Below are 15,444 nucleotides of genomic sequence, written 5' to 3'. Positions count from 1 at the left end.
GAGCGGTTCTGAAAGCTAACCTTTGCTTTTAAAAGGCACACCAAATACACTATGACAGAGGGACCCCCCCTACCACCCTTCTAAAGGCACCCCACCTGAGAGGGGCCACTAAGCGCCTGTCTGACATTTCTCAGGTTCACATGAAATTAACATTATCCACCACAAAACTCCCTATTTAGACAAGAAATCCTACGAGCCGTAATGCCTCATTGAGCCTATATATGATGTGATGTGACGAGAATATAAAGGGAGATAACAAACCTCAATGACCTGCTTGTTGCACACACGCCTAGACAGCCCATACAGAATACTAAACAGATAAATCAAAACCACTACTGGCCTCTTAAAGTAAATAACAGCATACATTTATGTGTTTGAGGCTGTCTTTCCTCCTCTGCGAGAAGAATGAAAAGGCTTTCGACTTTAAATGCGCTTCTTAGGTGATTAAACATTTCAATGGCGGAGGCATTATCTGGGGGACCGGGTGCCATTTGAAGAGGATGTAGCACTTATTCAAAGACCTCTTCAAATAAGTACCTTTGTTCTCAGGCAAATTCTTTGGATGCCCATTCAAATCTTTAGCGTGCAGAAGCCGCCAGAGCAGGTTGGGAATGTGCTGTGGTTTCGATGATGATTACGTCTGAGGATTCGTGACTTTTTCACATCTCAGTGGCACTTTATTTCACGGTAGAGAAATGGCCTGGTATTTACTTTACCCATTTCATGAATCTAGGCGTATGTTGCATGTCACTACTTCACAGGAGAGGCATTTGAATTTAGAATTTTATTTGATCAACAACAAAAAAGCATATAAAATATATTTTGATTAGTTTAACACTTTTTGATTACTACATAATTCCATATGTGTTATTTAATAGTTTTGATGTCTTCACTATTATTCTACAATGTATAAAATAGTACAAATAAATAAAACACTAGAATGAGTAGGTGTGTCCAAACTTTTGACTGGTACTGTATATGTCTAGACAATAGCTAGATGTGACTGTGGGTGATTATAGCATTTCTTTCACATGACCCATCAATTTAGACAAGTGTGTCTGGTAGGGGTGTGCCGACATGGCCATACTTGTATTCGTAATCTTATCCGTAAATTGACAGTTGACAGTCGGATTGCATGACACTCGTGATCGGAAAAACTGAAGTGTTTTAATATGCCTAAATAGAGGTTGGCAAAATACCTCCCTGCATGTTCTCGCTGAAAAAAGCTGCAGATTAGAAGCAGTGCGCGGAGGGGTGTGTGTGTGTGTGTCTGTCTGTGTGTCCTCAATATGCAGCAGGTAGTCAAGTTTGCAGTCAGTCAGTCAGAATGCGCATTAGTTTCATTTTTTTCCCTACCTTTGCCTCACTGGTTAGATATTATGCATACTGATAGCAAACGTCCTCGCCTTGTGATTTATCATAGTAGCAGGCAGCAGAAATCTAAATGAACAGACAGAAAACATGCGAGGAAAAGCGATCAGGTGAAATTATGAAGCGAGTGGCCAGAGAAATATAATTTCACTCTATCCAATCAGAGCAACAGGATCAACATACAGCCCACCCTTTTCTTTACGGACAGGCAAACTAGCCAGTTGAGTTATTTAGACCATGCACATGACTGACTCAAACACAATACAGTATGGTTTAGAAACTCTGTGACTGACACATGAGAAACATGCTTGCTGGCACCTGAAAAAAACCTTTCTTCTTATCAGATATTTTAAAAAAAATACTCTGAACATAATCGTATGCAGAAAATTGCCCATATCCATAATGATACTTGTTTTGTTCGACCACTAGGCTCACTCCTAGTGTTTGTTTAGCATTATCTAAGAATTATAAAATATTTATAAAATATTTTTATCTAGACACTTTCTATTTTTGATATTGCCACTATTCAAACACAAGTAACCATTTCACAGTACCGTTTACAACTGTACCCTGTGCATGCTGCCAAACATACCCTCGTAAAACTGACCATCCTACCTATCCTCGACTTTGGTGATGTCATTTACAAAATAGCCTCCAATACACTACTCAATAAACTGGATGCAGTCTATCACAGTGCCATCCATTTTGTCACCAAAGCCCCATATACTACCCACCACTGCGACCTGTACGCTCTCGTTGGCTGGCCCTCGCTTCATACTCGTCGCCAAACCCACTGGCTCCAGGTCATCTACAAGACCCTGCTAGGTAAAGTCCCCCCTTATCTCAGCTCACTGGTCACCATAGCAGCACCCACCTATAGCACGCGCTCCAGCAGGTATATCTCTCTGGTCACCCCCAAAGCCAATTCCTCCTTTGGCCGTCTCTCCTTCCAGTTCTCTGCTGCCAATGACTGGAACGAACTACAAAAATCTCTGAAACTGGAAGCGCTTATCTCCCTCACTAGCCTTAAGCACCAGCTGTACATAGCCCATCTATAATTTAGCCTAAACAACTACCGCTTCCCCTACTGTATTTATTTATTTTGCTCCTTTGCACCCCATTATTTATATTTGTACTTTGCACTTTCTTCCACTACAAATCTACCATTCCAGTGTTTTACTTGCTATATTGTATTTACTTTGCCACCATGGCCTTTTTTGCCTTTACCTCCCTTATCTCACCTCATTTACTCACATTGTATATAGACTTATTTTTCTACTGTATTATTGACTGCATGTTTGTTTTACTCCATGTGTACCTCTGTGTTGTTGTATGTGTCGAACTGCTTTGCTTTATCTTGGCCAGGTCGCAATTGTAAATGAGAACTTGTTCTCAACTTGCCTACCTGGTTAAATAAAGGTGAAATAAAAAATCAAATAAAAAAATGCGACAAATACAATTTGATTTTATTTGATGTAGTGTGTGATTACAAGGGACGGTAATGTGAAGAACATCATGACCTGCACCAAAGTCAGATTAGGATATAGGCCAAGGACTAGATAAAGTGTATTTTTAACTGGAGTTTTTCCTTATTGTAGGCTACTACTTTCACCACTTTTAGTCTTGAAATCTTTGATTGTTTACTACACTACCTTACTTACTCTGTTTAGCACATGGCTTCATCATGTGAATCGTTAAGTAGATGGGTGGGGCTAAGGCCTAAGAGGGTGTGAACGATGCTGAATACGTGTAGACAAAGAAGAGCTCTCCAGTAGGTGTGCCAAAACATTTAAGGACCATTTTCTCAAAAGTAGGGTTACAAGTCTATCAACTTTCAAAGCAGAATTACTTTCCCATTGTTCCTCAACTGCAGTGTATGATATACAATTTTATAGCTCTACATAAGCCCGAATTGAGGCGGTCGGTCACAAATGGTAATTACACTATAAATGATCTAACAGAATGCACTAATGTGTTATGAAATATACTGGAAATATTTAAAACAAAATGCCACAAATTCACAAGGCTGAGACTAATTCAGATGATTTGTACATTTTCTTTCTAATAGTACCATAACCATTGTTTCAAATAATGCAATTTCAAAGTATATAAAATAAATGAAAGGGGGTGCAAATGATGGGGGTAGTAGGTATGGAATTTCAAATCAATGCACATAAAGCAACTCCTTACACCCTTGTGTATTCTTACACCCTTGTGTTTTTTTCAAATACATAACATGAGCTATATTTAAGTATATTTCAGTATTCTTTCATATATTTTGCAAATACTAACTTTCATCTCTATGATTAAAACATGTCCACACATCCATTGCCTTAATGTCCTCAGCTCAAATTACCCCATTAGCATTTCAATATTCCTCCTCAGTTCAGGCCAAAGACTGCTCTCATGGCAACTTCCATAAATGTAGAATTAAGCTTGTGTTCTATATGCAATATGAAATGAGTGTGTGGGTTTTGGGAATAACAGTATTAAGGTGATACGCATAAAAAAACAGGGTAAAAACTTGTTCAAATACAGTTTGTCTCTGAACAAATACACTGTAGTCTGTTGCATTGTGCATTCATAGTCTATAACTTTGAAATGTTTGAGATATGAGGTATATATCATAACAGATTATAAACTTCAGGACTATGATTGTAACCTTTATGTAACTAGGCAAGTCAGTTAAGAACAAATTCTAATTTACAATGATGGCCTACCGGGGAACAGTGGGTTAACTGCCTTGTTCAGGGGCAGAACAACAGATTTTTACCTTGTCAGCTCGGAGACTCGATCCAGCAACCTTTCGGTTACTGGCCCAATGGTCTAACCACTAGGCTACCTGCCGCCCCATTGCCCAACAAGCGAATAAAAACCAAAACAATAATACAATTAATCTCAAAGTGACCAACAACGTAAAAATGTATGCTAAATGGCATATATTATTGTATCTCACTACAGACATAAAGAGTAGGAAGAGTGAGGGAAGAAAGTTTTGTCAGGCAGAGCCAGGTCTAAACTACTGTCAGTGCTGGAGGCAAGGGTGGGATCCCCTGACACCGTTCACCCCCTTTAGAGTGGCAGCCCCCATAGCCCCTGAGTCTCAGCGCATGTCATTCCATCTTCCACCAAAAGAATATGGACAACGCATTTTAAAATAGAACACTGAATAATTTACATATGCCAAGAGTTTGGGACCTGCAAATGAAATACAATTATTATTTAATAGCATATAACTGTTGCAGAGGCCTCATGATAAATTTAAAGGAAGTGCATTATTAAGTCCTCACCTTCACAGTTTGTCCGGCTTCAGGGCCATCCTGGTGGGAACAGAACGAGATCATTAGGAACGGTAGAGAATTCAGAAATGCCTACGTTAATAATTCAACAGGATTTTAATTTCAGATGAATCGTAGCAGCACCTCCCCATCGCCACGTGAATCTCAAAGTTTTTAATTTGTTTCTTTTGTCTTCTTTCTGTCCTTCGGCATTGAGCTGTATTCTCGCTTTAGTGTCTCTCCCCTGTCACATGACAGCTGTGTTTGGAAATTGTTTCTTTTTGACAAGTTGACTGGTTCAATAGAGTTAAGTTAAAGCACAATAAAGACTGCATACCTCTAAGGCATTTTCCAATATAAGGATCAGGAATTGAGGACACAAATATCTAAAGCATTAAGAGACCTCAAAGGAACATCTGTATGACAAAAATGTATTTGGTGACAAAGTGTGCATTATGATGTAATATGCAAGTCTATGAAGTAATGAATTTTCACATCTCCTTTCTCAGGTTTGTGTTGTGTGATTTTGTTTGTCGTGTGGCGCTCAATGCAGAGAACAGCAACCCTCCTGCAGAGAGTGTTGCTTGATACAGTGCCTCAGTTTTATGACTCTAACCTCAGAGCTGTCACAACTAATCTCACATCATCACTTCTCTTTTCCCCTCAAGTCAAAGAAAATGATATCCCCATAAACATTATTCCCTGTTTTTTCAAACACATGAAATTATTTTTTGTGTCGGGCTACCAAGCAAGCTTGGTGACATTTGAACATTAGCATATACTGCATATATCAAAAGTTATGCAGAATGACAGAGCCTGTGAAGTGATAGGATGCCTGGCTGTCAAACCCTGCCTGGAAGTCCAATGAGAACCTGTTATTGTATTTTTCCAGCAGGTGGGGATCTTCTGTTGGCTCTCGGTGCAACTTTCCTGAGTTATGCCTCTTATTCCAATGCAGATCTACAGGCTGAATGAGTGGGAGATTGATGTAGTCCTGTTCTCTTTAAGCCTCTGTGGTTGTGTTGTTTTACTTTCTTTCACTAACACACTCACTGACTCAGATGGTGACTCACACAATTGTTCACTTGGTCATTCACACATTACTCCTTCTCTCTCTCGCTCTCTCTAACACACACCATATAATATAGATATATGGCCCACAATAATTCATTATTCAAAATCATTTTGAGCTTGAATAGTAATGAACACTTTTTTCTGTCTGATATGGACCAGAAATGAGCTATGGAAGATACATAAACAAAGGGATGTAGATTTGGAATTAGTATTCATCCCTATGTTGTAATGCTGGATACCGACGGTAGTGTGTACAGTATTACCTGTATGGCGATGGTGAGGGAGGAAGCCTGGAAGCGTTTCTCCACCAGGTCAGCCACTCTCTGGGTAGTGGTGAAGAGGTCAGCCACCTCATCAGGATGCAAGTCTCGGAAACGCTCAACGGGCCGCAGAGGACACACCAACACATCTGAGAGACAGGCTGGTTAAGTAAACCACAGACAGCGAGAGAGGTAAGGGAACAAAGTCAGAGGGATACATTATCAACAACACAGTGCATAGATACAGTAGCAACACTGATAGACAAGGAGATTGAAAATGGGGAAAGAGAGGCAGAATTCTAAATTGAGACACAAGTGTGTTATTTGAAATATTACATTGTGTTGTTGTTGGCATTGCCTTCTTAAACTGAGTCAAATAAACTCAATTGAGATGGTTTATATGGGAGTTTTGTACAGTTTGTTCAACAAGGTAACTTTACATGATTTTTTTCAGTATAGCTAGTCTCCAACGGTTAATGTGAAATAAAACAGAGCTTTACAGAGGTGTGATGCTGTCCGTACCTATGCTTTGTTCCTCTAAAAGGCAGGCAGCACAACTAAAGTGTTCTTGTAATTATAAAGCTCTATTCATCATGTTCTACATTTAAGACAAAGATCTATACTATGACTACCAAAAATTAAACAACACTTATCATGAGGACACTTATCATCTAGATAGCAATAAAACAATTAGGATTATTTTCAACACCAAAATTATAAACCATCGTTGTGTTAGTCATGTCCTTATGGAAATAACATTGTTCTCATATAGTGAAAAAACACAATAGTTTTTACAAAATATTTTGTTTCATCTAGCCATACAAAGTATACATTGAGACTTGGACATAATAACAGCGGAGAAACAGTTTCTTGGTTGTGAAAGGTGTTGAAAAACATTTGAGAGCTACAGTGAGGGAAAAAAGTATTTGATTTTGTACATTTGCCCACTGACAAAGAAATTATCAGTCAATAATTTTAATGGTAGGTTAATTTGAACAGTGAGAGACAGAATAACAACAAAAAAATCCAGAAAAACGCATGTCAAAAATGTTATAAAATTATTTGCATTTTAATGAGGGAAATAAGTATTTGACCCCTCTGCAAAACATGACTTAGTACTTGGTGGCAAAACCCTTGTTGGCAATCAGATGTCAGACATTTCTTGTAGTTGGCCACCAGGTTTGCACACATCTCAGGAGGGATTTTGTCCCACTCCTCTTTGCAGATCTTCTCCAAGTCATTAAGGTTTCGAGGCTGACGTTTGGCAACTCGAGCCTTCAGCTCCCTCCACAGATTTTCTATGGGATTAAGGTCTGGAGACTGGCTAGGCCACTCCAGGACCTTAATGTACTTCTTCTTGAGCCACTCCTTTGTTGCCTTGGCCATGTGTTTTGGGTCATTGTCATGCTGGAATACCCATCCACGACCCATTTTCAATGCCCTGGCTGAGGGAAGGAGGTTCTCACCCAAGATTTGACGGTACATGGCCCCGTCCATCATCCCTTTGATGCAGTGAAGTAGTCCTGTCCCCTTAGCAGTAAAACACCACCAAAGCATAATGTTTCCACCTCCATGTTTGACGGTGGGGATGGTGTTATTGGGGTCATAGGCAGCATTCCTCCTCCTCCAAACACGGCGAGTTGAGTTGATGCCAAAGAGCTCCATTTTGGTCTCATCTGACCACAACACTTTCACCCAGTTGTCCTCTGAATCGTTCAGATGTTCATTGGCAAACTTCAGACGGGCATGTATATGTGCTTTCTTGAGCAGGGGGACCTTGCGGCCGCTGCAGGATTTCAGTCCTTCATGGCGTAGTGTGTTACCAATTGTTTTCTTGGTGACTATGGTCCCAGCTGCCTTGAGATCATTGACAAGATCCTCCCGTGTAGTTCTGGGCTCTTTCTTCACCATTCTCATGATCATTGCAACTCCACGAGGTGAGATCTTGCATGGAGTCCCAGGCCGAGGGAGATTGACAGTTCTTTTGTGTTTCTTCCATTTGCGAATAATCGCACCAACTGTTGTCACCTTCTCACCAAGCTGCTTGGCGATGGTCTTGTAGCCCATTCCAGCCTTGTGTAGGTCTACAATCTTGTCCCTGACATCCTTGGAGAGCTCTTTCGTCTTGGCCATTGTGGAGAGTTTGGAATCTGATTGATTGATTGCTTTTGTGGACAGGTGTCTTTTATACAGGTAACAAGCTGAGATTAGGAGCACTCCCTTTAAGAGTGTGCTCCTAATCTCAGCTCGTTGCCTGTATAAAAGACACCTGTTAGCCAGAAATCTTTCTCATTGAGAGGGGGTCAAATACTTATTTCCCTCATTCAAATGCAAATCAATTTATAACATTTTTGTCATGCATTTTTCTGGATTTTTTTGTTGTTATTTTGTCTCTCACTGTTCAAATAAACCTACCATTAAAATTATCGACTGATAATTTCTTTGTCAGTGGGCAAACGTACAAAATCAGCAGGGGATCAAATACTTTTTTCCCTCACTGTATAGGAAATATAAACAGCCAATACTTATACAAACAAACTCAACAAAAAGCGGGAAGAACAATTACATTCTAGACTATTCTGTGCTTCCAACTTTGTGGCAACAGTTTGGGGAAGGTCCTTTTCTGTTTCAGCATGACAAAGCGAGATTCATTCAGCAATGTTTTGTCGAGATCGGTGTGGAAGAACTTGACTGGCCTGCACAGAGCCCTGACCTCAACCCCATTGAACCCCTTTGGAATGAATTGGAATGCAGACTGCGAGCCAGGTCTATTTGCCCATCATCAGTGCCTGACCTCACTAATGCTCTTGTGGAATGGAAGCAAGTCTCCGCAGCAATGTTCCAACATCTAGTGGAAATCCTTCAAAGAAGAGTAGAGGCTGTTATAGCAGCAAAGGGGGGACCAACTCCATATTAATGCCCATGATTTTGGAATAAGATGTTTGACGAGCAGGTGTCCACATAGTTTTGGTCATGTAGTGTATGTACAAGCCATTTACAAACCCATTATAAAGTCCCTATTAAATAGCATAGGCAGGGGGATTGAAAGCAGACTCATTTATTATCAGTATTCTGGCTTTGAAGTAACTAAAATAGAGAAAACTGCCATGTTCATACCTCTTACAACTTAAGTGCAAGGGGAAGTTTTGTCAGGGACCAAAAATGATCAATTTCAGATGAGTTATAAAGGTCAAGAAACATATTTCACAGAAATTCTCACAATCCACACATCTCAGTGCAATTGCACACTGAAAAGTAATCAAGCTTTGTTACTAAAGCGAGACGTGTTGATGACAGGTGGAAGGACTTTGAGAGAAAATGTCCAAAGGCTGAAGGACATTTTTCCTTCAGACTCGGGTCATTGGATCAATAACAGTGTTCTGACAACACTATCCGGGAAACAGTTCTCTGAGAAACAGGAGCCAACAATTAAGGAGAGATCGAGGGAAAATAAGAACAGCAAGAAAAAAAAATGCATCTTAGATTGATATTTTCACAAAAAACTTGAGATAGGATAGTGTGTAACAGTCTGACATAACTGAGAACAAAACCTGGAATATAGAATTCATGATGTATGTTAGTTTCTTGCTTAAAAATAACTTTCAAATAAGCAATCAAAATATAACATTTTGGATCAAATGTTGTTATTGCGCTTATGTCTCGCCCTTTGATTCAAAAATCACTTTACAGCCAGACATGTCTTGATTACTGGCATCAAGTAATCAAAAATGATTTCCATATTCTATTGCACCGTGGCAGATATCATTTGTGGAGACAGACAGCAGAGTTGAATCTTAATGAAAGTGAAGCGTAGCAATCAACTATACCAAATATACTTTAATATGAAGAACTGGACCATTATGAAACATCAAGAGTTGTCACATTGACTTCATGTGCAGGCCAGATTTATGAGAAAAATAACATCTAAAGTGTTGAATCACTGATGCGAAAAATATTCCAAAACTTGTCCACAGGCAATAGAAATGAAAGAGACATCCTAGTCCAAAACCAAACATAAAACAGCATCCTGCAGCGTTTGGAGAGGATGATTACATCCTTGTGTTTCATGGCATAATGGCTGTGTCTGGGCGCCATTCATCTCACGAGTCAGAAACAGCGGCACTAATGATCAGTTTGCTACCCTTTTCATGTGCAGCACACTGGAATGAAATCAGATATCATAAAAAGGTTGATGACATCTGCTAAACACGTGTATGTGACAACTACAATATGATTTGATTTGATTTTGACATCCACGCCTCATTCAAATCAAATCACATTTTATTTGTCCCATGCGCCGAATACAACAGGTGTAGACCTTAGTGTAATGGTTACTTACAAGCCCTTAACCAACAATGCAGTTTTATGAAAAAATATGTGTTAAGTAAAAAATAGATAAATAAAAAAGAATAAATAAAAGTAACAAATAATTAAAGAGCAGCAGTAAAATAACAAAGTGGAGGCTATATTTTCAGGGGTACCGGTACAGAGTCAACGTGGAGGCTATATACAGGGGTACCGGTATAGAGTCAATGTGGAGGCTATATACAGGGGTACCGGTATAGAGTCAATGTGGAGGCTATATACAAGGGTACCGGTACAGAGTCAATGTGGAGGCTATATACAGGGGTACCAGTATAGAGTCAATGTGGAGGCCATATACAGGGGTACCGGTACAGAGTCAATGTGGAGGCTATATACAGGGGTACCGGTACAGAGTCAATGTGGAGGCTATATACAGGGGTACCGGTACAGAGTCAATGTGGAGGCTATATACAGGGGTACCGGTACAGAGTCAATGTGGAGGCTATATACAGGGGTACCGTTACAGAGTCAATGTGGAGGCTATATACAGGGGTACCGGTACAGAGTCAATGTGGAGGCTATATACAGGGGTACCTGTACAGAGTCAATGTGCAGGGGCACATTGTGCGGGGGCACATGTAGGTAGAGTTAAAGTGACTATGCATAGATAATAAACAGAGAATAGCAGCAGCGTGAAGGGGGGGAGGCGGCAATTGAAATAGTCTGGGTAGCCATTTCATTAGCTGTTCAGGAGTCTTATGGCTTGGGGGTAGAAGCTGCTGAGCAGCCTTTTGGACCTAGACTTGGCGCTCCGGGACCACTTGTCGTGCGTTAGCAGAGAGAACTCAGCCTACTGAGTCCACAGAACTACCCTACACCTTCTCCTCTATCATTTCAGATTAAATCCTGTGACTAATGATGTCCAGGCGCACGACAACCTTCCCACTTTGACCCCATCCCCTCCTCCCTTCTCCAGACCATCTCTGGAAACCTTGTATAATCATCAGCACAGCTGGACAGTTTTTGTGTTATGATAACATTTGCCGTAAATGTTCTGGGAACTTTCACAGAACCAATTTTGGTTCTCACGCAACTGAGACCGCTCTCCTCTGTGTCACTGATGCTCTCCGCTCTGCCAAAGCTGACTCTTTCCTCTGTTCTCATCATCCTAGATCTATCCACTGCCTTCAAAACTGTTATCTATCAGATCCTCCTCTCCACCCTCTCAGGGCTAGGCTTCTCAGGCTCTGCATACTCCTGGATTGCATCCTACCTGACAGGTTGCTCCTACCAGGTGGCATGGAGAGGATCTGTGCCTGCACCACATGCTCTCAGTACTGGTATTCCACAGGGCTCGGTTCTAGGCTCTCTCCTCTTTTCTCTTAAAACCAAGTCTCTCGGCTCTGTCATATCCTCACATATGCTCTCCTATCATTGCTATGGGAATTACACTCAACTACTTTTCTCCTTGGCCGATTCAGACACCCAGATGGCAACACACATCTCTGAGTGCCTGGCAGACATCTCAGCTTGGATGTCGGCCCACCACCTCAAGCTCAACCTCGACAAGACAGAGCTGCTCTTCCTACCAGGGAAGGCCTGCCAGCTCCAAGGTTGACAACTCCATGATGTCCCCCTCCCAGAATGCGAAGAACCTTGGCATGACCTTGGACAACACCCTATCATTCTCTGCAAACATCAAAGCAGTGACTCGCTCCTGCATGTTCATGCTCTACAACATCTGTAGAGTACAATCTTTTCTCACACAGGAAGCGGAATAGGTACTAATTCTCTCTCGTCTAAACTACTGCAACTCTGTTGGCTGGGCTCCCCGCTTGTGCCTTCAAATCCTGCAACTTATTCAGAACGACACAGCATTCCTGGTGTTCAACCTTACCAAGTTCTCCCATATCACCCCGCTCCTCCGTACATTCCACTGGCTTCCAGTCGAAGCTCACATCATCTTCAAGACCCTTTTGCTTGCCTACAATGCAGCAAGAGGAACTGCCCCTCCCTACCTTCAGGCTATTGTCAAACCATACACCTCAACCTGAGCACTTTGTTCTGCCACCTCGAGTCTTTTGACCCGCCCACCCCTACGGGAGGGCAGCTCCCACTTAGCCCAGTCAAATATATTCTCTGTCCTGGCACCCCAATGGTGGAACAATCTTCCCCCTAATGTCAGGACAGCCGAGTCCCTGACCATCTTCCGAAAACTTTAAAGAGTATCTTACATATATTTTAACGGTGAGCTAACCCACCACTCATTTTCACTGCGTGCAGACCACAAACTCATCTTCGCTCTCTGCTAGCCCAACACATCTTTCCACTGTGTGGGGATCTTCTAGTATGCATTGACTACCTGCTGTGGGTTGAATATAAACATAACCTAAGCATGATCTTCAGTCGAATCAGCACAATACCAGTGCATATTTTTACTGCGCGCCAACCCATCACACATTGTCCTTGTGTGCCAGGGGCTTCATTACCCTCTACAGCATCCCACAGGTGAGATGGAGTCCGTATGGCTCTGCCTAAGCCAATCCAATCTCAATCTCTCAGCGGAGGCTGGCCAGGCGGGCACACTCCTTCTCCAGGCTCCACAGATGGGGACCGGGGCCCGGGCGAGAAACCCCATTCTGATCCCATTATTATCTGTCATAACAGTTATTTGACTGCTTTCATCTGATTCACTCCTGAGGTCGCAGTGCATATAATAAGAACAAGGCATGTAGATTGGTTTTACATTGCAAATGCAATCATTTCTTTCGGGAAAACATCTGCCCCCAAACGTTATCATTTTCTACTGTGACATCGACCTTGTCTGGGTCTATGAGAATCAGCCCTATCGACACCAGACCCCACCCGACACTGTCACCCCCCTCCACATCCTGAAGCCCCCTCGCTTTTCAATATGCGGTGCGAAAATTGAGTAGCCGGATAAATAAATAACGGCACTACACAATTGGATCACAAATCCCATGATTAAGCCAAGAGAGATATGATCCAGTTGCATTTTACACAATCTGAGAAATTAAAATGACATCAAGAGTAATGACATCTAACATAACAAATACAGATTTGTGCGCAGTGTGACCCAGCAAATGGTGTGGGGCTGGAGGTCAAGGCTTCAGTTGGGTGTGGGGAAGCACACACACACCTGCACATACACTTCAAACCCACACACACACACACACCTTCTGACATATACCTGGTCTGAGATGAACACAGCAGGCTTTGAATGAATCAAAGTGGCTTCACAGCCCAGAAATAGGGCTGCCAAAACAAGGGGATCCATCACCGCGGCAACAACTTGGTCTGTCTTCCTGATTACAGCTGTGGCTAAACAACCCCCATCACCCTTCACCCCTCCAAAGTGGCATGGATCTGCTGACAAAGGGATTCATTTCTGAAGAGGGCTCTTTTTTTTACAAAATCAATCTACCCAAGGACTATACTCTGTTCAGCAACACAGGAGAGACTAACAGAGGAATGAAAGGATATGAGTGTTTCTCTGAAGACTGAACAACACAGCTCTCTTTATTTTCGGTTTCTTCTCTGCCGTGTCTGTGAGGCGGGAGGACACAAATTAAACTCATTGGGTTTAATTACTATGTGCAGTCGTTATTGAAAACATCTCCGTGCTTTAGAATTGGGTTTTATTGAAACCCAAATTCCTCTAATCAAAGCTTATGAGTTACTTTTCATCAAATATTTACGCAGCCTTTCAGCTGAGTTACAGCTGGGACACTGAAAATAAATCATTATTTCAACACTTAATAGAATAAACTTGAACTCAATCTCATAGCTGCGATATTGCCCTGACACTCACAGTGTTGTTGTCAAAGTGATACGACGAGGCTCCGTTTCAACATGCTCCGCTCCACACCCTTAGCAGCTTGCTGCACTGTATACTTTACCCTTCTAAGCACACAAGCCTCCACACAAATAGAAATTAAAAGCAAAAACATTGAATTAAAAGCTGAATCATGTGAAATGAGGCACAGGGAGGGATGCGGTGGGGGGGGGGGGGGGGTCCAGAGCTATGCCCTCTATGACTGCCATGCCATGCCTCCCCTCAACCCTTCCCAACAGAGCTGGGAGTTCTGCCAGTCTCTGCCAGAAACCCAGGATGTCTGGAACATAGTGAGACCACCCTGGGACACTGTACCCAAATACCCCCCCCCCTCTTCAAAATATGTTATTTGATTTAATCAGATTGGTCAGACACTGTCATGAGAATACAGTACCACATACTGTGCACAGTGTACTGTCACTGGACTATGAAGGGGGAGTCTGGTGGAAAGTAAAAAGAGGACTATGTCTGGGCTGTCATTCTAGACACATCTGTGTCCATGAGATGATTGACACAAACATAGGCTGCTTGCACATTGTTGTTAGAGGGCACAGAAAACATGGGGGATTGAAAGATGTCTGTCCTTCATGTTGTATCAAAAATAGAGAGAGACAAAAGAGCATACAACAAACAACTCCAGAGACATGGACAGACATGGGTACAGGCAACATTCAGGAGACATGGACAGACATGGGTACAGGCAACATTCAGGAGACATGGACAGACATGGGTACAGGCAAAATTCAGGAGACATGGACAGACATGGGTACAGGCAACATTCAGGAGACATGGACAGACATGGGTACAGGCAACATTCAGGAGACATGGACAGACATGGGTACAGGCAACATTCAGCAGACATGGACAGACATGGGTACAGGCAACATTCTTCAAATGCTCTCCAAAGAAAAGATTGGCCACTTTTAACCCTTCACAGCAGGACTGCTCAACAACCAAGGCCCTGCTGGATCACAATTCAAGGATGTCTCTCAATACTCTCCTCAAGAAAAAAAAGGAACGATGTTGTAACGCCCTGGCCATAGAGAGGGGTTTTTTGTTCTTTATTTTGGTTAGGCCAGGGTGTTACATTGGGTGGGCGTTCTATGTTCGTTTTCTAGGTTTTTTGTATTTCTTTGTTTTGGGCCGTGTGTGGCTCCCAATCAGGCACAGCTGAAGTTCGTTGTTGCTGATTGGGAGTCACACATAAGGAGCATGTTTTTCCTTTGGGTTTTGTGGGTAATTGTTTCTGTTCAGTGTGTTACCTGTCAGTACTGTTTGGCTGTCGGTTTTCCTGTTTTTT

At 42.0% G+C, this 15,444-nt stretch overlaps 1 protein-coding gene across 2 annotated transcripts in view; it reads right to left on the bottom strand.

Annotated features, from left to right (window-relative positions):
• The window catches only part of fhit (fragile histidine triad diadenosine triphosphatase), a 318,522-nt gene that overhangs the window by 66,079 nt on the left and 236,999 nt on the right, over positions 1-15,444 (bottom strand). For both annotated transcript variants that reach the window (XM_029775001.1, XM_029775002.1), the window contains exons 5-6: positions 5,987-6,132; positions 4,662-4,691 (exon numbers count right to left, since the gene is read on the bottom strand). In XM_029775001.1, the coding sequence (XP_029630861.1) occupies positions 4,662-4,691; positions 5,987-6,132 (176 nt within the window). The remainder of the gene's footprint in view (positions 1-4,661; positions 4,692-5,986; positions 6,133-15,444) is intronic.

The sequence above is a fragment of the Salmo trutta genome, chromosome 14, assembly GCF_901001165.1.
Source record: "Salmo trutta chromosome 14, fSalTru1.1, whole genome shotgun sequence".
NCBI classification, from domain to species: Eukaryota; Metazoa; Chordata; class Actinopteri; order Salmoniformes; family Salmonidae; genus Salmo; species Salmo trutta.
The sequence above is the reverse complement of the archived record's forward strand: the minus strand, read 5'-3'. Positions and strand labels throughout refer to the sequence as shown.